Below are 24,306 nucleotides of genomic sequence, written 5' to 3'. Positions count from 1 at the left end.
ATGTATCTGTGAAGTGAATAAAGTATATGGGAAGGTAGAAATTGCAGATTCTTCACTGGAATGGTCCTTGTCACCCTTTGATCTCATTCAGGACAATATGTAGAGTGTATTTTGAATAAAGTGGTTTATAACTGAAACACAGTTTGAATTATGAGATTCAGTTTAGAAAACAGTTACATTTATTCAATGAGAAACTTGAAGTGACATAAGTTGGTACAATAATGGAATTGTCCGTTGTAGCAGTAATGAGAGGTAATCAGTGTAAGAAAGTAAGGCTGGAAAAAAAAAAAAAGTAAGGCTAGCATATGTGTCCGTCTACAAAAGGAACTTTATAACCATTGATGTTTGTCAGACCGCATCTTTTGCATCTTTTTGTCATTCTTTTGTTGGATTGTTGTCATAAAATTAAAATCATGATAGATTGCTTTTGGGTGGAAATAGTCATATGCAAGTAGTTGCTTTAATGAACAGAGTGTTAATTTTATGCATCAAGTAGTGTGTAAGTGTTTAAATTTCCAAAAGGTTTAACAAGCCCATAAGAATTGTTATGGTTTGGTCCCAATTTATTTTTCCCTTAAAGTATATGTTAGCTATTTTCTGTATTGTTCTTTTTAGATTTGCAGCATTTTTTTTTCTGCTGCAAACCAATCAGCAGGTATTTAGTATTTCCAGTGTCCCACTCATAGTGCTAGAGGATAAAGGGAATATGAAGAAGTGTCAGATGAGATACTGCCTTTGAAGCTCACACTTGAGCAGAGCCCCTTCTTACTGAACAAGTTCCATGAACCCAGACACCAACGAAAAGTAGAACTTCATTTTGGCTTTCTCATAGGGACTGATTTAATTTTAGACTCAGTAAATAATCATATGCCTTACTGGAAAATAATAAAGACGTCATTTCACGTGAACATGGTGTGCAGAGACACTCTGTTTCCAGCTGAGAACTGCAAATAATACCTCCTATAAAATCATTCTTGTTTTCTTTCAGATCAATCCTTTCTAAGGATGGGGTTCTATATGTGAAGCTCAGAGCGGGTCAGCTCTCCTACAAGGAAGATCCGATGGGGTGGCAAAGTTTGTTGGCCCAGACTGTTGCTAACAGGAACTCTGAAGCTCGGGCTTTCAAGGTAGTATTGATTGGCTAAAAACTCAAGGATGAGAGGGAATGATTACAAATCCCACTGTCCCACCCAAAGCATGTACTTGTGTGTTGACAGGTACGGTACCGTTTAGGCGAATCCGCTCTGTCCCGTTGCTGCAAACTGTAAAGGCTGAATGGCCGTGGGTCTGTTTGTTGTTTCATGTAGCAACCACAATACAGTGTGGGCCACCTACCCGGCGTCTAAGGATGCTTTACATTTAGCAGCAGGGACAATGTATTTTAACACTATAAAAATGTATAGTTTAATAGTTTTACTTATTAATCTTCACGTTAAGATTTGCCTAATTCATGGCAGAAATAGAGAAAATTTTTTGTAAGGTAGCACTAATTAGTTTCATTCTTAACCCCCATTCCCTGTTTGTTGCTCTAATCTTGGTGAGGATAAAGTGAGGACAGCTTTATCAGTTTGCTTTATGATTCTCATAGTACTTGACTGCTAATGCGAGAGTATTTAGAATGAAAAAGTAGTTGGAAGTAAGAGTGTGTGAGACGCAGTGGTGCCCACTGTGGTCAGTATGTATTTTACTCTACATTCCAGAACTCAAATAAGTTCCCCATGCTAGAAATGTGTTCCTCAGTCTAACAGTGAAAAGTCTCAGCTTAACTGCAGTTTTCAGGAATTCCCCGAGCAAATGTGTTCTGCAGAAGATATATTGAGTGGCTGTTTAAAGCAGTCAGGACCCCTGGAGGGTAGTTGTGGAGGCAGAAATGTGGCTGGCGGACTGGCTGAGTGGTGGCCCGAGGACTGGATTAGCATTCTTTGTGTTCCCTCATAAGGAGATAGTGTTTATTTTAATTGAACACACATTTCATTTTGAGTCAGTTACTTATGACCGAGCCTTTATGATAGTTCCCAGGGTTTAAATAGACGTAGTTGGCATCAGCGTATTGGTTCGGCAGTATTTGATAGGTTGTCTATGAAATAGTCTTGAAGGACTTTTGGATACTGCTTAACTTAAACACTATTGTTTATATAAGTTAGAGCCCATCTTAAACACCCTAATCTAATTTGTAAAGAAAATAGGTAAGTTTACACTTGATTTTGAATTGGAAAATTACATAAAGATTGAAAGACATCTCAATTTCCTGCTTGTTGAGAATTCAGAAGTAAAATATAAACCTCAGTGGAAAATGGTAATACTTTTTAATACTTTTATATTCCATTTTCGGTCTTGAACTGTGAGTGATTTTTTTTTTTTTGTGGCTAAATACATAAAATTTGCTATCATAGCCCTTTTTTTAAGTGTACAGTTCAGTAGTATTCGGTCCATTCACTCTGTTGTGCAGTCTCCACCACCATCCATCTGCAGGACTCTTTGATCGTGTAGAACTGAACCTACGTACCCATTGAACAGCAGCTCCCTGTTCCTTCTTCCTCCCAGCCCCAGGCACCTGCCATTCTGCTTTCTGTTTCTGAATTTGATTACTCTAGGATCCTCATATAAGTGGAATCATCCGGTCTTTACCTATTTGTGAGTGGCTTGAGTGGTACATAGGCTTTTGTCCTTATCTTTTCAGTAACAGTTCTACTTTCTTTTTTATTTTTATTTTTTTATTTATTTTTTAATGTTTTATTTATTCTTGAGGGAGAGAGAGAGCATGAGCAGGGACGGGGCACAGAGAGAGGGAGACACAGAATCCGAAGCACGCTCCAGGCTCTGAGCTGTCAGCACAGAGCCCGATGCGGGGCTCAAACCCACAAACCGTGAGATCATGACCTGAGCCGAAGTTGGACGCTCAACCGACTGAGCCACCCAGGCGCCCCAGTTCTGCTTTCTTACTTGTTTTTCAGTTAGTTCATGAAGAAGAGGGGAGAGCCTTTTGGGGGCAAGCTGTATAAGAAAGACTTATTTATTATTGGCCTCTAATAAATCAGTTGCTCATATTTGGCTTGTGCAGAAAAGCTTCTTGTAACTTCTTAGCAGAACAGGTTGGTGAAGCGCTAGCAAGTTTGTACAACCTTGGGCTTTATGGGAACATTGTGTGAAAACAGTGAGGTTGATTTCCTACAACTGCATATATTACAATTTGAGTAGTAAGGAAAATAACCTCTAATATCTCACTTCTATTTGTTGCTTCTTTTTATTTTTTTCAGCCAGAAACAATTTCAGCATTCACTTCTGATCCAGCACTTCTGTCATTTGCTGAATATTTCTGCAAACCGACCGTGAACATGGGTCAGGTATGTGTCATATGTTTTGCTTAGCTGTTAGACTACAATTTGCTATTATTTCTACCTGCGGACACCACCATAAACCTCTATAACATCTGGACCTGTCTTTGAGATTGCCGATACACCTCAGGTATGTTGGATGATTTTTGCTTGGCAAATACACGTATTTCATAGACTAAAAACTGTTAAATTCGATAACTCCCTACCTTGATACAAGAAACGACTTAAAGTTGTTTTTTTTTTTTAATTTTCTTTTATTTAAAAAAATTTTTATTTAACTTTTAGTTAACATGCACTGCAGTACTGGTTTCAGGAGTAGAATTCAGTGATTCGTCACTTACATACAATACCCAGTGCTCATCACAAGTGCCCTCCTTAGTATCCATCTCCCACCCAGCCCATCTTCCACCTCTCTCCGTCAACCATCAGTTTATTCTCTATCGTTAAGAGTGTCTTGTGATTTGTTTCCTCTTTCTTCTTTTTTCTCCCTCTTCCCATATGTTCATCTGTTTTCTTTCTTAAAGTCCACATATGAGTGAAATCCTATGGTATTTGTCTTTCTCAGATGGACTTCTATCGCTTAGCATAATGCAGTGTAGCTCCATCCATGTCATTGCAAATGGGAAGATTTCATTCTTTTTGATGACTGAGTAATATTCCTCTCTGTGTGTGTGTGTGTGTGTGTGTGTGTGTGTGTGTGTGTGTGTGTGTATAAAACAAAAAAACTTCTAAGACATTAATTTCGATAGGTGGTATTAATGTGCATTGTTGTACTGATTGCTATTTTCAGTGTTTCTTACCTTTCTCTTACTTTTACGTAGTCTTATTCCTCTGTATTTTATAACACTTTTTTCTGTTGGTTGTAAAACTGTTGTTCTCTTCAGGATTCAAAGGGTGCCCAGTGGATATGTTATTTAATCCATCATTGCAGATCGCAAAGCTTGGATGTAGGAATTTGCTATCTGGGATTGGTCACCTGTTGCCTATAAGTGCATGTAGCTTTGGGAAAATTTTTAACCCTCCACGATGCAGTTTCCTCATTTCTAAAAGTGGGATTATGGTAGAACCTACCTTATACTGTTGATTTGAGGGTTAAATGAAATAATTTTAACCCCTTTAACGTATTGAATCTTTACTATTTACTAGATACTTTGCTCAGTACTTTATGTAATTTTCTCATTTTTCTGACTCTGGGGGTAGGTACTTTATCATTCCAGGTTTACAGATGAGGAAATCCTACTCAGAGATCTCACATGCCCAAGATCACACAGCTAGTAAGGGCTGGGCATGCACTCAGGGCCACGGGTCTCTGATGAAGGTCCGTGCCCTTCCTTAAGCCTAGCTGGATTTGGCTGTGCTGCCTCCTCCATGCCTCTTCTGCTCAGTGTTTTCTGCTGCATCTTTCTGGATGCTGGGTTATCTTTCTGGATCTTGCTCTTGCCAGCCTAACCCAGGGCATATCTCTATGTGTCCTGTTTGCTCATTTACCCCTGCTGATCCTTCCTCTCCTCACAGCACTTACATCCATAACTGTCCTTTGGGACTTTGTTATATTTTATTGATGTTTAGTGTTGCATTCACTATGATTTATAAAGAGATAGCTGTTTTACCCTATTATGTCATTGACTGCAGAGCTTAAGAATTGGCCATAGTAGTTGCTATACAATCTTGAATTGATTTTGGAGTATACATTGATGTGCTACAAAATGTTTCTGATTTTTCACAGAAACAGGAAATTCTGGATCTGTTTTCTTCAGTACTCTATGAATGTGTCACTCAGGAGACCCCAGAGATGTTGCCTGCATACATAGCAATGGATCAGGTATGGTCAAAAAACATATTCTAATTCTGATGAGATTTATACTGTGTTTTAAGTAACATACTGAACCATGAGGTAAGGTTCCCTCTGTGTCCCATCTTTTTGGTCTCTCATTTGCTTTTAGAAATTCACAAAAAGGAAACCCTATAAAACTTGAAAACTCTGTATATGACAAAAAAAGCTTAGAATTTATGATAACAGGAATGCCTCTTAGTGGATTGTCTTACTCTATGGTCCCCATTCTTCCCTTTTTTTCTCTTCCCCTGATTAGCAGAGGAAAAGAACATTCCCTCCCTTTTCTCCCCCAGCATCGTTGGGTGGTCTCTTGTCTCCTTCCTGACAAAGCCTCTTCAGGGATAGGCTTTGCCAATGAGCAGTAAATGAATAAACAGTGCCCTAGTGATGGCAGTAATGTGAAATTATGTCTGCGTGATTAAGCTTGCAAGAGGTTATGGTATCAGTATGTAGTGATTTAGGAAACTAAATCACTTTAAAATTTTTGTGTTGTTGCTGTTTTAAAAGAGCCTGAAAGTTGTAATGTAGAAAATAATGTTTAATAGCTTCTCTAAAGGATCAGACCAATTTATTCAGTTTTGGTTATTAGTAGTACATATGACTTATGTCATGTGACTTTCAGACCCAAAATTAAGCTAAGCCAGTAGGTTTTTAACTTGGCTTTAATTTATATTTGGAATCTTAAAAATACAGATCTTCAAATCCTATTCTATATCATCTACTGAATCAGAATTTCTGGGATGAGGTCCAGGTCTGTGGTTTTAAACAATTCTTTAAGTGAATATGATATGATGAGCTCACAGATAAGTATTTGGGACTCATTGTTTAAAGCCAAAGGAAATAATCTGTAATGGCAAAATAATCTCTCTTGAAAAGTGGGAAAATGATGTTTAGGCAGGGCATAATTCCCAAAAACCTGCAAATCACATTCTGTTAAGTAGCATTCTTACTTAAAAGGCACCTTCTAATATAACCAGATGGCCCAGAATGGCATTATTGTCTGGTATCCATCCACGTTTTTTAATTGGAAAGTATGATTATATGATATCCACTCTGAGACTGCTTTCTCACAACACCTCTCTATATAGCAGCCAAGTAATGAGTTGTGTTTTTCATTTGTTAGCTGGAAGTATTCCCTTTTTATGCTCTGAACCATTATCCCTTCACAGTTGTGGGCAGGTGTCTGCAGAAGAACATTCCTGCTGGTTGTAGCCATGGTGACTTTGCAGATGGGCCCCAAGAGCAGTATTATCAGTAGTATTGTGTTTGCCTTCTGAGCCCTGGGATCCCTGGCCTGATCCCAGCCAAATCGTTGTGCCCCACTTGGGTTTCCCAGAAGTGACTGACTGGCAGGAGACCTGGTGGGTTTTCATTTTTCAGAGCCATTGAGGCAAGAATGAGCTCATTTGCCACTGTTGCTTTTACCGGAAGCTATTTATGTGGGGATCGTATTGAAGAGAGTATTGAAGAGTAGATGTGTATCTGTACCCAGTGGAGAGCTCCTCTGTGGGGCAGATGGCATCAAAACATGGAATGGATTCTCCTCTGCCCTTTATTGATCTATGAGCCGTATTTATTTATTTATTTAAAAAAAAATTTTTTTTTTAATGTGTATTTATTTTTGAAACAGAGAGAGACAGAGCATGAATGGGGGAGGGGCAGAGAGAGAGGGAGACACAGAATCGGAAGCAGGCTCCAGGCTCTGAGCCATCAGCCCAGAGCCTGACGCGGGGCTCGAACTCATGAACCGTGAGATCGAGACCTGAGCTGAAGTCGGACGCTCAACCGACTGAGCCACCCAGGCGCCCCTATGAGCCGTATTTAAAAAATACTCTATTGATAATACAACTCTGAGGAAGAGACAGTTAGGGCCCCTTCACTCTTTCATGAAGTGGACTGCTTTTCCTTTTGTTTCTTCAAGGCTATGAGAAGACTAGGAAGAAGAGAAATGTCTGAGACATCTGAACTTTGGCAGATAAAGTTGGTGTTAGAGTTTTTCAGCTCCAGGAGCCATCAGGAACGGCTGCAAAACCATCCTAAGCGGGGACTCTTTATGAACTCTGAGTTCCTCCCTGTTGTCAAATGCACTATTGATAATACTCTGGACCAGTGGCTACAAGGTAATAATAGCATCGTGCCCTGTGCTTTTAAGATACATTGGGACTCAGGCTTTTCTGTTGTGACATTTTCTTTTGTTGGTAAATAAGATAAATCTGAGTATAAGCTAGAATGGCTATAGATTTAATGTTTTCAGTAACGAATTGGACTCTGATTATTTACTTCAACTTCTTTAAAAATATATTTAACTCTGCTTAATACAACTATATATACACACACACACGTGTGCGTGCATGTGCATATCTGTTATACACACACACATATATATTGTACACACACACGTGTATGTGTGTGTGTGTGTGTGTGTGTGTGTATATATATATATATATGTGGCATTTTAAATGTATATATATACGCGTATATATATATGGTATTTAAATACCACTTGACACTTAGGAACTTGTTTTAGCTTTTCTAGCATCAGATCTTGTTTCCTTTCTAGCACCTTTATCGGCTATTTCTTAGGGGTGTAGCCTGCCACCTACTTGTGAAGCCAGTAGCTATTTTCTTCCCTTTCATGTGTCTCCACTCTGTTTACACTGAAAACTTGATGTGTGCTTAGAGTGAATGTTTGTTTTACCAGCTTTGTGAGTCAGTCAGTGGGAACCTGGGACATCAGGTGACTGTGGTTTGGAAGTACAGACTTGTGACTGCAGGGGAATTGTAAAGTTACTCCTAATAGTGTGGAAGTAATTATACCTCATGTGAGACAAGTGATGAGCCTTCTGATTTATGGAAATCTGTCTGATGTGTGATATATGTCTGAAATTGATTTTAAGTCAACTCCTTCGTCTTTTTACTCTTTTCAGTTCATTCAAATACCTTCTGATATATATCTGACAGCAACCAGTTTTGGGTAAATACTGACCCTGGTAACATAAGTAGTAACAATTCTTGATGCGTTAAAGCTGTTGGTAAGCAGTAGATTACTATCTTGACAGTTATTATATTGACCGTGCTTGAATATTATTAAAGTAAAAATTATCTACTGTAATATTAGAAAATACATTTCTGAAAAAAAAAAATTGTCAACCAGATTGTGAAGGATATACATGGAAAACAACTGTTTCAAACTCCAAGTGTTTGTTTAATACCTACATTGTTCTATCGTTTTCTCTCTGAATTCAAAAGGTCATGTAGTTTTAAACTTTTTAAAAATCTCATTTTTGTTCTCATTTTTGGGGAAAATACAGATTATTACATAGGTTTTGATATTTTGTATTCAGTTCAGCATTTGATCATATATAGCAGACCTTTGCTCTTGATAAGAAGTATGTCTTTAATCCTTTTCAGATTGTCTGATTTGCACATTTTGTATCAGTAATGAAACTTTGGCAGTGACTAGAGCACTTTCTATAATAGTGCCCTGAATTGCTTTTTTCTTATTGCTCTTTTAGGGCATTTGGTGGTTTACAACACTGTTCTCTACCAAATTTGACTTGCCACTATGATTGCCAAAAATGTGCATTTATTTTTTAGTGAAGAACCATCACTTTATAAATTGAGGTAAAATTGATTCCAATTTTGTATTGGTTTCAATAGAATGCATTATATTAATTTCAGGTGTACAGCATAATAATCTGATATATGTATATACAGCAAAGTGACCACCATAGTAAGTCTAGTTATCATCCATCACCATACTAGTTGACCCCCTTCATCCTTTTTACCCACCTCCCAACCCCCTTCCCCTGTGATAACCACCACTCTGTTCTCTTTATATATGAGTTTTGTTTTCTTTTTTTAGGTTCCACATATACATGAAATCATATGCATTTGTCCTTCTTTGACCGACTTATTTCACTTAGTGTAATACCATCATAGTCCATCCACGTTGTTGCAAATGGCAAGATTGCATTTTTTTGAATGGTGGAGTAGTATTCTATTGTGTATATATACCACATCTGTACCCATTCATCTGTTGATGGACTCTTAGGTTGTTTCCATATCTTGGCTATGGTAAATAATGCTGCAACAAACTGAATATCTTTTTGATTTAGTGTTCTTGTTTTCTCTGGATAAATACCCAGCAGTGGGATTGCTGGATCACATGATAGATCTATTTTTAATGTTTTGAGGAACCTCCATACTGTTTTCCATAGTGGCTGTGCCAGTTTGCATTCCCACCAACAGTACAAGAGAGTTTCCTTTTTTCCACGTTCTCTCCAACACTTATTATTTCCTGCCTTTTTGATAATAGCTATTCCAACAGGTGGGGGGTGATACCTCATTGTGGTTTTGATTTGCATATCTCTGACAGTGAGGTTGAACATCTTTCATGAGTGTGTTAGCCATCTGTATTGTTCTTGGGAAAAAATGTCTATTTATGTCCCCTGCACATTAATTGGATTTTTTTTCTTTTCTTTTTTTTTTTTGCTGTTAAGTTTTTTGAGTTTTTTCGTGTATTTTGGGTATTAGCCCCTTATTGGATATATGATTTGCAGATATTTTTTCCCATTTAGTAAGTTGCCTTTTCATTTTGTTGATGGTTGCCTTTGCTGTGCAGAAGTTTTTTAGTCTGAGGTAGTCCCACTTGTTTATTTTTGCTTTTGTTGCCTTTGTTTTTGGAGTCATTTCCAAAAATTCAACACCAAAGACTGATGTCAAGGATCTTACTAACCATGTTTTCTTCTAGGAGTTTTATAGTTTCAGGCCTCACATTCAGGTCTTTAATCCATTTTGAGTTAGTTTTTGTTTATAGTGTAAGATGGTACATTTTTATTCTTTTGCATGTGGCTATCCATTTTCCCCATCACCATTTATTGAAGAGACTGTCCTTTCCTCATTGTATATTCTTGACTCCTTGTTGTAAATTAATTAACCTTATATGTGTGTGTTTATTTTTGGGCTCTCTGTTCTGTTGATCTATGTGCTTTTATGTATCTAATACCAACTATATTTGATTACTATAGTTTTGTAGTATAGTTTGAAATCTTCCTTTCCAGTTTGGATGCCTTTTATTTCTTCTTCTTGCTTAATTGCTATGGCTAGGACTTCCACTACTGTGTTGAATACAAGTGGCAAGAGTGGGCATCCTTGCCTTGTTCCTTGTTTTAAGTGAAAAACTGTTACTTTCTCTGTGTTGAATATGATGTTAACTATGGTTTTGTCATATGTGGCCTTTATTAAGTTGAGGGTACATTTCTTTTATATCCACTTTGTTTAGTGTTTTTATCATAAATGGATGCTGAATTTTGTTAAATGCTTTTTTTTGTATTGAGGTCACGTGATTTTTATCCTTTATTTTGTCAGTGTGGTATATCACTCTAATTTGTAGATGTTGGACATCCTTGCATTCCTGGAATAAATCCCACTTGATTGTGGTATATATGATCCTTCTAAAAGTATTGTATTTTGTTTTTGGTGGTGGTGGTGTTTTTGAGGAACTAAAAAAGGAATTTGTTTATTGAGGGTAAAAGGATGCAAAAAATATAAAAATCAAAAGCTTATCTAGCTTTCACTGACTTCTTTCTCTGCTTGTCAAATAGGGGTTAGATTTTATTTGTATAGTTTCCGAGGGTCCTGATCTGGTCATGGAATCCTTTATACAGGGGGAAGCTGTGGGACAGATTCCTTAAGAGATCCTTTAGGAGAACTCTCATCAGGCTGCTCAGTGCTGCCTGCTTCTTTCATTTCTGCTTCATGTATACCACAAAATATTCACTGCATGCAATGGTGAGCCCAGCAGTCAGTGAAAAGAAGCCCTGGAAGCCTACTTTGCCATCTCACCACTGGTCCACATCCTTCATTATTTTGTCTACGGCCATAGGGTCTTTCTGATTTTCTAAAAATCCACAGAACTCCTTTTCCATGAGTACTTTCAGGTCCTCCTTTGCCTTTGTCCCCAGCAAACCTGTGAAACCTGAACATCATGGTTTCCATGGCATGTTCCATTTGAGATGGCATTTTGGTGAGGTCTGTTGAAACCTTGGCCATAGGTGTGGTGGGAACCCTTTTAATGTATTGTTGACTTCAGTTGACTAATATTTTGTTGAGGATTTTTGCATCTATATTCATCAGGAATAATTGGTCTGTAAATTTCTTTTTTTGTGGTTTCCTTGTCTGGTTTTGGTGTTAGTTTAATTCTGGCCTTGTAAAATGAGTTTGGAAGCATTCCCTTCTCCAGTTTTTTGGAAGAGTTTGAGTACGATATGTGTTGAATTTTGTTTCAATGTTTGGTAGAATTCACCGGGGAAGCCATCTGGTCCTGGACTTTTGCTTGTTGGGGGGTTTTAGATTACCTGTTCATACTCCTTACTAGTAATCAGTCTATTCTGATTTTCTGTTTCTTCCTGTTTCAGTCTTAGAAGACCTATGTTTCTATGACTTTACCCTTTATCCATTTCTTCTAGGTTGTCTAATTTGTCGGCATGTCGTTGTTCATAGTAGTCTCTTATGATTTTTTTTTTTTTTGGTGGCAGTTGTAATTTCTTTTCTCCCATCTTGCATAGGTCTGTTAAATATGCTGCTTTTTCTTTTATTCTGTGCCTACTCAATTTATATTTATTCTTATAGCCTCAATATAAGTGCCCCTTTCTCATAGGCCTTCTAAGATCACACTACTTCAGGCAGCTTCCTGCCATCTTTATCTCTCTCTCTCTCTCTCTCTCTCTTTTTCTCTCTCCTTTCCTCCCTCCCTCCCTCCTACACCCTATTCCTTCCTCCCTTCCCCTCCCCCTTCCTCCTCGACTTTTCTTTATATATCAAAATGTCTTTGTCTACAAGTAACAGAGGGCCTAACTCAACCTGGCTTAAACAATAAGGACACACATAAGCTTACATTATTGGAAGTCTACAGGTAAGGTGGGCTAAGGGTCATCTAATGCTAGTGCTTAAGCCCCATTTCTCTGAGGTTCCATTATTTACACTCTGTGCCTTGGCTTTATCCTCAGAGTGCTTTTTCTTAGAGTAATAAAATGGCTGCTCCTTGCCTCAAGGTCAGCATTTTGCACAGAGGAAGAATAGCGTTCTTCTAGGAGCTTTGCCGTAACAATGAGGAAATTACTTGTAACAATGAGGAAATTACTTTCCCAAAAGCCTCTAGCAGAATGTTGTCAAGCATCTCCTCATGTCTCCAGCTTGAATTGGAACTCGTGCACATTCCTCAGTCAGTCACTGTGAAAAAGAATGTGTCTTGCTGGAAAGCCTAGGTCTGTTGGTCCCTGAGCCAATCAGCGTGTCGAGAGTAGGATTGCCTTGGTTGACCTAGGCCAGTGGTTCTCAAAGCGTGGTCTCTGGAGCAGCAGCAGCGTCTCCTGACAACTTCTTAGAAATGTGGTTTTTCTGACCCTATCCAAGAAACTTTGGGGATGAGGCCCACTTATCTGTGTTTTAAACAGCCCTCCACGTGATTCTGATGCATCTTAGAGTTTGAGAAAGTCTGACCAGTACTAATCAGGATCCGGTTCTGGAGCTGAAGTCAGTCCCCTCAAATGTTGTATCCTGGAGGGAAAGGTTGTAAAATGGATGTTTGGAGAGACAACTTCAGTGACCACTACATCTTTATAGCACTCATCCCAATTTCTCATTACACATTTGTTTGTATCATTGTGTAAACGTCACTGTCCCTTACAACCCTCCAGACTCCGTGCTGGCATGCACTCTTATCTGCTTTCCCACTGTAGCCTTAATGCCCAGCATAGTGTATGGTAAGTGCTTAATGAGTTCTGGATGACAAAATAATAGAAGGAAGGCACTCCTTCTGCCTCTCAGTTCTGTCATCAGTTGCTTCAGTTCCATTTGTGTTTCTCTCACAGCTGGGGGTGATGTGTGTGTGCACGCCTACCTCAGTGGGCAGCCCTTTGAGGAATCTCAGCTGAGCATGCTGGCCTGTTTCCTCGTCTACCACTCGGTACCAGCGCCATGGCACCTGCCGTCTGTAGGACTAGAAGGTAATTGCAGACCTAAATCCCTTCAGTACCTGTATTATTGACTCACTTAGTTTTTAAGTTTCTTGGTAGGAGGCATTTCTAATGAGTTATTTTCTCTGGTTAGGCTTTGGTCTTCATTCATGTTTAGGTGTTGAGAACTTTTTCTAAAAAGACCATCTGAACTTTACACATGCATAAACTTTTATTTCTATTTAGAGAAGGATGGATTCTTCTTCAGAGAGCCCCAAACACATTATATACTAATGAATCAAAAGGATATATTATTTTTCTCTCTTAATTTTTATTAAAGTTATTTTTCTTTTTCTTTATATGTTGGGTTTTTAGTTTGGATGTTTCTTTTTAATCACATAATCTTAATTTCTAATATTATAAAGCTTTAAAATGACCAGGTACCTGATTTTGTATGAATTTGAACGTTTTTATAATACAGAGTTTTAAAATATTGGCATCTCACTGTATTTTTCAGAATATGTAATCAGATACAGAGTTTGCCCAGTAATCTGAATTATAAAATATAATTAATTCTAAGCACCTTTATTTATATCACTTTCAAATTTTGCTTATTGAGGATTCAAAATTGTTAACATTTTTTTAATGTTTTATTTATTATTTTTGAAAGAGAGAGAGAAAGGGAGAGACAGAGTGTGAGGAGGGGAGGGGCAGAGAGGGAGAGGGAGACACAGAATCCAAAGTAGCCTTCAGGCTCTGAGCTGTCAGCACAGGGCCTGATGGGGGGTCTGAACTCACCAACTGTGAGATCATGACCTGAGCTGAAGTTAGACACTTAACCTACTGAGCCACCCAGGCACCCCAAAAATTGTTTTTAAGAAGAGCAAAGAGTGCTCCATTTAATCATTTAAAATTTAATAGCATAACTAGCTTACTGCTGTTTTTGAAAACCTCAGATAGAAATGTACTATCTGGAGACTATTAGTTAAAGCCATGAGGGAATTGCTTATATTGGATTGATTTTCCCACAAAAACAAATATAAAACTTTGACAGACTATATAAAATAGCTGTTTATTAAAAACATTTTTTTTTGAAGTTTATTTATTTTTGAGAGAGAGAGAGAGACAAAGTGTGAGCAGCGGAGGGGCAGAGAGAGAGGAGACACAGAATCTGAAGCAGGCTCCAGACTCTGAGCTGTCAGCACGAGCCCGATGCAGGGCTCAAACTCATGAACTGTGAGATTGTGGCCTGATCCTTAACGGACTGAGCCACCCAGGTGCCCCTAAAATAGCTATTTAAAAGAACTAGTAGCAGCCATTCTGGCCAGACTTGATTGAGGGTCCACAGTACGCGAGAGAAGGGAAGCATAATGAAGAAACCCCATATTTACTCTGGCTTTCTCTGAAAGGCATTTGCCACTTCATGGTACAAGAAGTAGAGTCCCAGCAAAAGGCAGTGGTGCTGCTGGGCAGGGGACAGAGGTTGGGTTAACAATTGCATGAGAACCTAGAACTTGAGGAGCTAAATTCCAGGTAGGAGGGAACAATAGGAACAATAATTCAAAAACTGGACACACTCTTCTCTTGAGACACTTAACCAAATCTTAACCTGCACATGCACAGGGTAAGACTTTTAAGAAATCTAGAAGAAGCCAGGAGGCTAAAAATGTGAACAGAGATTTCAGCAACAGCGTAGTGCCGAGGAGACAAAGGGTAGAGCTCCTGGGCTGCCAAGGTGAAGTGGCTCCGTAAGCATCCCAGCCATTCTGATGAAACAGCAGCAGAGCCAAGCCCTAGGAATAAAGATGAAAACTGAAACAGACAAGACCTGATGTTAGCCTCAAACAGAATGGAGATCTCTTTGCATTCTACCTGCCTTATGGAAGAAAGCATCACCTTAATCTTAGGAAGAACAAAATATGTCTTGAACCTTTAAATTTTTAATACACAGTATCTAGTGTTGAATTAAAAATTACAAGATATAACAAAAAAGGTAAGGGAAACTGACTTATATATGATCTAGATTATTGTAGTTATTAGACTTGGACTTAAAATTTAACTATGATATTATTTCCAAGAAAATAAATGAAAAGATAGAGAACTTCACCAGAAATCTGGAATCAATAAGAAAGAGTTAAATGGAAATTCTGGAACTGAAAAGTATAACAAATTAAGAATTCAGTGGATTGATTAAGTAGTGTATCAGACACAGCAGATAAGTGAACCGGAAGGCAGGTGTGTAGAAAGTAAACAGATTAGGGGCACCCGGGTGGCTCAGTCGGTTAAGCCTCTGACTCTAGGTTTTGGCTCAGGTCATGATCTCATGGTTTGTGGGTTCAAGTCCTGCATCAGGCTCTGTGCTGCCAGTGCAGAGCCTGTTTGGGATTCTCTCTCTTCTTCTTTCTGTGCCCCTCCCTGTTCCTTCTCTCTCCCTCTTATTAAGTAAATACATTTTTAAAAAAGTAAGCAGATTAAAGTACACAGAGAAAATGGATTGAAAATACAGAAAAGTGTATGAGACATGTGGAACATGGTGAAAAAGTCAAATATGCATGTAGTTGGGACCCCAGAATAAATGGAAAGAGAAGGTGAGAGAGATGCAGTGTTTGCAGAGACTAAGGCAAAGGGTTCTGAAAAATGGGTAATGGACATCAACTTACAGTGGCAGGATAAATATGAAGAAGACCACACCTAGTCACAGAATAGTCAAAATACTAAAAATAGGAAAAAAATTTAAAGCATAGACTTTCATTCCCAGCCAGGATGGGATAACAGGAATCTGATTTACTCTCCTGTCTAGAACCAAAAACCTGGACAATGCATATGAAGCAATGGCTTTTGGTACATTGTACATGAGGCAATGAAGAACAGTGATCCCTGCGAGATGAGAAACAATGAAATAAGCCCTATGATTGTCCCAGCTTACAGCCTTGAGAGGTCTCAGACTGTGGGGAGGGAGCAAGAACCCAGGTGGAGCCTAGAAGCCTTCTTTTTAAAAAAAATTTTTTTAGTGTTTATTTTGAGAGAGGGAGAGAGAGCAAGCAAGTAGGGGAGGGGCAGAGAGAGAGAGAGAGAGAGAGAGAGAGAGAGAGAATCGCAAGCAGTCTTCATGCTGTCAGTGCAGTGTCCCAACACGGTTTGATGTCACAAATCATGAGATCATGACCTGGGCTGACACCAAGAGTTGCACCCTTAACCAACTGAGCCACCCAGGTGCCCCGAGCCTAGAAGACTTCTTGATTTGAGGTGACAGATCCAAGAGTACAGGAAGACCCAAGGAGCTAGAGTTTACCAGATGGAATGCCAAAGAGAGAGTGCCAGATACCTGCAGAGGGTCGCCCTCAACTATCAGAAGAGTACTTACTGGTCAGCACATGCATGTGAAGAAATTATTTGAGACTGGAGGGAGAATTGTCTACATGGATTACCAGTTGTTTACACAGGTTCAGGAACAGTGCCTGTTCTCACAACTTCATAATTTAAGGGGCAATAGATTCTCAGAAGGGTTTTGCTCTAGTAATGGGAAGCCCTAGACTAAATAGACCTGATTGTATTCTGGTCCCACCTAACAAATCTTAAAAGCGTGACACAAAAGCATCAAACTGTTTTTCAAGAAATGTAATTCTAAAGCAAAGCTCAAGAATATAGAAATACAAAAATATCCAGTACCCAACAAGGTAAGTTCACAATATCTGATACACAAAGAAACAGGAAAATAGAACCTATAATCAGATGAAAAGTCAATTACAACTGACCTGGAATTGACACAGATGTTCTAATTGGCAAACAAGGACATTAGAACCGTTCTTATAAGTCTATTCTGTATTTCAGAACCTTGAGAGACATAGAAGATATAAAAGACTGTAACTGAACTTTTTGAGATGAAGAGTACATTGAATGGGTTTAATGGGCAGATCAGACATTCCATAATAATAAATTAGCAAGCCTGAAGACATAGCACTAGAAACTGTCCCAAATTAAATGTAAAAGTAAAAGAAGAAAAAAAGGAAAACAAAGGAACAGAGCATTAAATATGAAGTAAGCTGTGGAACTTAAAACACCTAATTTACATGTGATTGGAGTCCCTGAAGAAGGGAGAAATTGAGGGGGTGGGGTGACAGAAAAAATATTTGAAGAAATAATGGCTGGAAATTTTCCAAATTTGGTGAAACCTGTAAATCCACAGATTCAAGAAATTCAGTGAATCCCAAGCATGAGAAATATGAATAAAATTACACTAAAGCACATTGTAACCAGATTGCCCAAGACTGGTGATAAAAAGCCTTAACAACAGCTAGAGGAAAAAGACATGTTGCACACAGATAAAAATAAGAGTGACTGTGTATTTCTTGTAGGAAGCAGTGTAAGTGATAACTTAGTGGAGTAAAGGACTTGGGGAAAAAAAAAGTCTTGTTAGAATTTTATACCCAGCAAAAATGTCTTTCAAAAAAAATGACCATGAAATAAAGCCTTTTTCAGACATACAAAGGCTGAAAGAATCCAGCAGACCCACGCTACTGGACATGTTGTCTAGTAAGTCCTTTGGGCTGAGGGAAAATAATATCAGATGGAAATAGGGGTCTACACAAAGGAATGCAGAACTTTGGAAATGGTAACCACCTGGGTAAATAGGCAAGATTTATTTCTTTTAAAAATACTTTTTTAAAGACAACAGAATAAAAATAATAACAATGTACTATGGGGTTTATAAAGCATGAAAAATATGACAACAGTAGCTCAAAGGCTGGGAAGGGAGAAATGGACGTACTGTTGGAAGACCCATATGCTGATGGGTGAAGTGGTATAATCTCACTTGAAGGTAATCTTTGATAATTTAAAGGTGTATGTTGTTAAGTCACAAAGCAATTACTGAAGTAAGAAAACAGTCAGAACTTACTGCAACAAAGGAGCTATAATGGAATCATAAAAAAAACATAGAAAATACTCCATCCAGAAGAGGACGATGGGGAACAGAGAGCAGATGGAGTAAATAGAAAACAAATAGCAAGATGATATGTTTAAACCTAACCATTTCAGTATCACATTAAACGTAAAAGGTCTGTTCGATTCCATAGTGTATCAGTATTTTGGGGTTGTTTCATATCTTCCTGTATGTTTTTATTCTCTGTGCATGGGTTTTAGCAAGGTCTGGGGAGCACCACAGAGTAACAATTAAATAGGAAATTTGTCTTAATTACTGTTGAGGTTTATTAAACACATTTAATTCAGCTGATTGCAGAGGCCAATCAATAAAAGGAAATACTTAGGAGAAGTAGTTGCCTTTCTCATATCCTGTGTAGCAGAACTCTTTCTTGTGTTAGTCATGCCTTTAATCAGAATGCCTCTTGATCGTATCATGAGACTTTTCTCTGTCCATCTTCATGAGATCTTGTGATCCTGTTCCCTCTGCTGTCTGCATGTCTTCTAGGATGCTTGCTGTGGCCTAGACGCATAGGGATCATATATATGTATGTTGTGGGGCTAGAAGAAGAGTACTGGACAGTTGCATTTGGTGGGGTAGAGGCAGAAAGGAAGAGGATGCTTAATAGGATTTTAAGGTAATACACTTCCTAATTCCTTTAGAACAGTGGTTCTTAACCTTGGCTGTGCATCAGAATCACCTGGGCAGCTTTCAAACCTCCAGGTGTCCAGGCTGTATTCCACTTCTGAATGATGTTGGAATCTCTGTGGGGCCAAGGTTGAGAACCATTGCTTCTTGGAGGTTGAGGCATTAAATTAAACTTCTCTGTGACTCCTTTTAAGCCTGTGTTCTTTTTTCAGGTATGTATTGAAGACATTGATTATGGTAGTTGAAAGTAGATAAGCACATTTATTAATTATATTTAAGTGATATATAATTAAATAATAGTAATAGTTTCAGATGTAGCTACAGGTCACTTTCTGCGTGTCATCCTTGCGCAGGGGCCATGCTAATCTTCTCTGTATCGTTCCAATTTTAGTATATGTGCTGCTGAAGCGAGCACTACAGGTCACTTTCTGAAGTACAGGATGGATAAATTCAAACTTACATCAAATTATATTTTGATATGGGAAATTCAGAACTTAAATAGTGTCTTTAGGGAATTATTTTCAAAGGGAAGAATGTCAGCTTTAAATGTGATTGTGTCTGAAGCTTCTTCAAAAGGGTGTACAGCTGAATTTATTTAGAGATGTGACTTTCCCCCCATTTCCATTTCTTTAGGGAGCACAAGCTTTGCTGAACTCCTCTTCAAGTTTCAACATCTGAAAATGCCAGTGCGAGCTTTGCTAAGATTGGCTCCTTTGCTTCTTGGAAATCCACAGCCAATGGTTATGTGATTGTGTCTGGTGGTAAACCTACCCTGAAACGTGACTTCTGCACAGAAACACGACCAAACAACGTAGTTGATGAAATGTTTATAAGTTTTATAATATAACTAGGGGGAATTGAGCTGCACAAACCTCAGTGTATTTTAAAATCCAAGTGTTTTCAGTGTTCCAGAGGCTCTGTTGCTGTTGGCATTAACATTATATGATATATAAAAGTGAGTTAAAGTTTACTTTTGTAAATAAAGTTTTTTGGTTTTCCTAACTCTTGATGCTTACTTTAGTTTGGGGTTTCAGAGAATAAAAGAGCAGTGGAGGCTGGAATGGCTATTAGTTTAGTTTAGTTTTTTTTTTTTTTTTTTTTTCAAAAAAATTTTTAATGTTTTTATTTATTTTTGAGACAGAGACCAAGCATGAGCAGGGGAGGGGCAGAGAGAGAGGGAGACAAGGAATCTGAAGCAGGCTCCAGGCTCTGAGCTGTCAGCACAGAGTCCGACATGGGACTCAAACCGACAGACTGTGAGATCATGACCTGAGCTGAAGTCGGACGCTTAACCGACTGAGCCACCCAGGCGCCCCTAGAGTGGCTATTAGTTTTTCAAGTCTTTCACCTGTGGCAATTCAGGTGATGTGATTGTGCTCAAAAATGCAAGGTTTTAAAAGAAGCTCTGTCATCAAGTTTTACTCTGTGCAGCAAGGAAATAGTTTTTAGCATCTCCTAAGATGTCACAGTTTTCCTGTCTAAAATTAGTTTGTACTTGGTGTGACAGTGCCAGGCATCCTCACAGTATGAGCAGTCACCTTGTACAGGAGGACATTTCTGCCCTAATGAAGAATTGCCCAACACGAAGCCTGCTCTGAATAGAGAAAATATGAAATTTCCACTATTGAGAGGGCTTCAGAAATTATATTTAGAAATAAAAGTCCATTTCCACCCAGCATTTGGAGAATGTACATCTGTATCAAGAGTTGCTGGACTAAGTAATGATGAAAGATATTCACATAAAGCTGCCTCCAGCTTCAGGTTTCCAATACAGGAAGAAGAAAACTCCCTGCTGTCCGGATTCTGACATGTGCCCTCTGCTTCCTGAATGGCCATTGGGACCACACTGGCAAGATCCATTCAGTGATTTCACATTTCCACATCCTGAATTTTGCTCTTCAGCTTTAAATGTAAAGATTAAAGTAAATAGAAATGTTTTCATTGAGATTTTGGCAAAAACCCATGTGGCATTTGCTTCTGCATTTACAAGGCACGTATCTAGAAGCAGACTAATTCCCTCTATAGACTCTCAATATTTCATCTGCAACGCTTGCCCAAGGACTTGCTCCTGCATGTACAATATAGACGAGATGTGACTGACTAGGAGGGCGGAATGTGCTTCCCCTTCACATTTAGCTAGTTTTTCTTTTTTCTTTTCTTAAAGATTTTATTTTTTTAAGCAACCTCTATGCTCCATGTGGGGAGCATACCCCACAGACCCCTAGATCAAGAGTCACACGCTCCACCAAGTGAGCCAGCCTTAGCTGGTTTTTCTTATAATTAAAGATAAAAGACAAAAAAATTAAAATGGTAGATTACAGAAATTCCATTTGAATCAACATTTAAAGAACTCAGTATCTGAGCGACTGTTGCCACCTTTATTCTCAATTGTTTATAATTTGTATGCTTTTCTCTGATTGAAGAATTACTTGAGAGACATTTATTTGCACACTATGGATTCTCCTATATGAGGGGAACAGACATTAGAATGTTGTCAACAAAAACAAAAACCGGGCTTTCTCAGAGAAAGAGCAGAATCAAAGATTGTAGATCGCCTGGGAACAGCATTGTCTTGATAGTTCGGGACTAATAGGTGGGAGGGAGCAGAGAGCGTATTCTCGGCAGTCTTCTCTTGAGCAGGCATGCTAGGATCATCTAAGAAATGAATTCTATGTATATATGGGTTCTCGAAAAATGTGGAGAGTAGCTCTCACCATCCAGAATATTTCAGCCTCCTCCGAGTTAAGTCAAGGGAAGAGCTGGAGAAATGCATTGGGCTCCTAAGGGTTTTGGCCCAGGAATGGCACATGTCAATTCCAATTACGGCTTGTTGGTAGGAAGTAGTCCAATCCATCTGCCTCGTGTGACTGCTCTTCTGGATGTCCATGAAGGGGACGAGAACCAGATGCTGGTGAGTACTAGTTACTTAATATCTGTCACGGTATGGTTCCTAACTTACTCATAATTCCCCACATTCATTTTTTTCTATTCACACAAATGTAAATGCTTCCATAATTAGACATAATTAAAGAAACAGTAGTTACGGACATGCGTGCACGCACACATGCACACACACCGATTATCATCTCCCTGATGGGTGCTGACATCTGTGCTTCTCCCTTGAGTGTCTTGTGAAGAAGTGAAGGCACGAACTTGTGTGCAGCTCTGAGGCATGGATGCCAGGCCCTAGCAGGAGCGTCCATTGGGTTCAGCCCTCCAGAGCCTAATCTTAACTGGAGTAAGGCCACTTTCTCACCCTTTGTCCAGAAACCAGCTGACTTCATAGCTTACAGGGATCCTGGCTCACAGGATCTTCTGACATCCCAGAGGAAGCCAGAAGAAGCTGGCCTCATCTCTCAGCTTGATAATCAGCGTACAGACCCACTTGGTGGGAGGCCAGTGTGCCTGCTGGGCAGATAGGCCAGAGCTTGGAAGCTGGGATTCTGAATAGAAGCCAGAGTGTCTGGAGCCAAGGCAGGAATTGTCAGAGGAATGGACGTGTTGATTCTGATGAAAGCCATGTCAAAGCTCAATCTGAGGGACAGGAGAAGCCCAACGTCAGGAGAGGATGCTGGGAGCTGGGTGAAGTTGGAAGGCCATGGGTCAACTTGAGATCCAATGCAGAAGACTTTGTTGCCTCCTGCATACAGGGCTGGAAGCTTGTCTTCTGGGTTCCTCCGTCTTCATAGCATATTTTATAGAAAATTAGCTGTATTGAAGCTCTCTCCAAATGAGCTATGGAAGACAGGACAGGATTAGGTCACCTCTGTATCCCGAGCTATCTGCAGTTTTCAACCAGCAGTGAAAGGAAGCAGAGGGGAAGTTGGAGGGGCGGCTACTAAAAGGGTTTACCCAGGCTAGAGGCCTCTGTTAGCACTTAGCAGCACCCTGCAGATACCCATGTGGTTTACAGAACTTCCCAGGTGACTGTCTTTTCCTGCTTCCAAGGGCCAGCCAGGTTTCCCCCACTCAGAAATACATTGCTCGCTTCTCATTAGTCACAAGCTGTGGGAAAGTCTTTTTTGCTAAAGTGAAAGAAAAGCCCCTAAAACCGTGTTGTTACTTCTTGCCTGTGGGTAAGGTCGGACTTGCCTGTTCGCCATCTTCTTGCTTTGCTCCATCTTATGTCCTTGAATGAAAGGGCTGTTGGGATGGGGAGTAGGGGTTGTTCAGAGGGCAGGACCTTCAATCTATAGGCAGTTACATAAAATGTCAACATTGGAAGATCTCTCGGGTGGCCTCTGGTCCTGCCCCTCTTTCTAGAGCTGAGACCCCTGAGGCTCAGGGAGGGAGGTGGCTGGCCCAAGGCTGCACTGCTCCCTATCACAACCCTAACAAGCCTGGGCTTTCAGCTCACACTGCTTCTAACCCCTGAACCTGGTTCATTACTGCCTTTTTTCATAGCCTAGTACATGCTGAGAAAGAGGCAGACTAAACATGAGTTAGAAGGACATTGCACCAGGCAGTTTGTGGACCCTTCTTTTCTCTCTGCATCTTTCAAAGAACAGAGGCCTTTGTAATTTCTTGGAATTAGATTGAGTTAGTCTACGTGTTGCTTTCTTGCTCATATAACAACCATTTAAATTTGAAATTTCTCTTTCAGCTGAAAATATTTCTTCCTATTCTGTGGCACATTATAATATGAAATGGGAAATTTAGAAACAATTTATATTCAGTTCAATAAAATCAGTGAATGCCTATAAATAACTGCACGTTCATAATTTCCTCCTGTGTTTACTCCAATACTGAGGTGTGAAGTCTGTTGCCTTGTCTCTGTAGTTGATGGATCCATCTCTAGTCTTACATTCAGGTATGCTGTGTTGTGGGGCTGTAGTCCATGGGCTTCCAGAACCTAGACGTGCTAGATCATGATCTGGGGAATCCCATCACTGGGGAGAGATATCATAGGCTTTTGGAATCTAGTTAGGGTTACTCGTGGTTTGTCATTTGTCTTGCGTTCACATTTGTCCCTATTTTTCATTTAAGCAAGAATATTTTGTTCACTGTGTGCCATTCCAGAGACCAAGAAGATAGTCTCATCAACTGGAAATGTGGGTAAGTGTCCACAACTCTTCAACAATGGAAGAATCATTAGCAAACCCATTGTAATTAGCCTCTCTAGCTGCAGACTCCCTGTGCGGTGAGATCTAGAGGAGATGAGCACCAACCCCCACTTGAAATTTCTGCAGATCCCCAGAGGGCAGGGGGGCATGGGTGCTGTCTTGCGTCATCTTGCTCCAAACTCCCTCTCTGCTCCAATTTGTGGGTCATCTCACTGTGCCCTCTGTGTGGACTGATGTCAGTTCAGCATCTCACCACCTCCTCTTTGCTCAGCCTCCAGCTGTTTCCACGTGGGGCCAGGTAAGCGGGTGCCACCGTGAGGAGCCAGGATGCCCACATGAAGCCTGGAGGAGGAAGAGGCGGCAAAGCCCTTAGTCTTCTGCACTTGTCACAGGCAGACATGAGGGCAGATGGTGCACATCTGGCTGTAGGAAGCCACTCCCAGCTGTGACAGGGGCCCCCACCCCTGAGTTTCTGGGGTTTTGCAGGGGCTTCTCAGTCCTCTGCTCCCCAAACCATCTGTCTGCTTCCCTTTATCAACACCTTTTC

General features: G+C 39.7%; 1 protein-coding gene, 1 non-coding gene and 1 pseudogene across 5 annotated transcripts in view; 1 reads left to right on the top strand and 2 right to left on the bottom strand.

The window, feature by feature from the left end:
• ANAPC1 (anaphase promoting complex subunit 1) overlaps positions 1–19,698 on the top strand; it is a 94,992-nt gene extending 75,294 nt beyond the window's left edge. For all 4 annotated transcript variants that reach the window (XM_078444731.2, XM_081795226.1, XM_081795227.1 and 1 more), the window contains 6 exons: positions 989–1,127; positions 3,258–3,344; positions 5,062–5,157; positions 7,091–7,289; positions 13,044–13,178; positions 19,330–19,698. In XM_078444731.2, the coding sequence (XP_078300857.1) occupies positions 989–1,127; positions 3,258–3,344; positions 5,062–5,157; positions 7,091–7,289; positions 13,044–13,178; positions 19,330–19,445 (772 nt within the window). In that variant the 3' untranslated portion in view covers positions 19,446–19,698. The remainder of the gene's footprint in view (positions 1–988; positions 1,128–3,257; positions 3,345–5,061; positions 5,158–7,090; positions 7,290–13,043; positions 13,179–19,329) is intronic.
• Positions 10,779–12,288, bottom strand: LOC144615788 (protein S100-A10 pseudogene; annotated as a pseudogene).
• On the bottom strand, positions 19,006–19,111 carry LOC132672988 (U6 spliceosomal RNA). Its single transcript, XR_009607817.2, has one exon. It is a non-coding gene; the product is annotated as a U6 spliceosomal RNA (small nuclear RNA).
• Positions 19,699–24,306: the final 4,608 nt, after the last annotated feature.

This window comes from Panthera onca, chromosome A3 (genome assembly GCF_046562875.1).
Source record: "Panthera onca isolate mPanOnc1 chromosome A3, mPanOnc1 haplotype 2, whole genome shotgun sequence".
Taxonomy (NCBI): domain Eukaryota; kingdom Metazoa; phylum Chordata; class Mammalia; order Carnivora; family Felidae; genus Panthera; species Panthera onca.
This window is presented reverse-complemented; position numbering and strand designations above follow the sequence as displayed.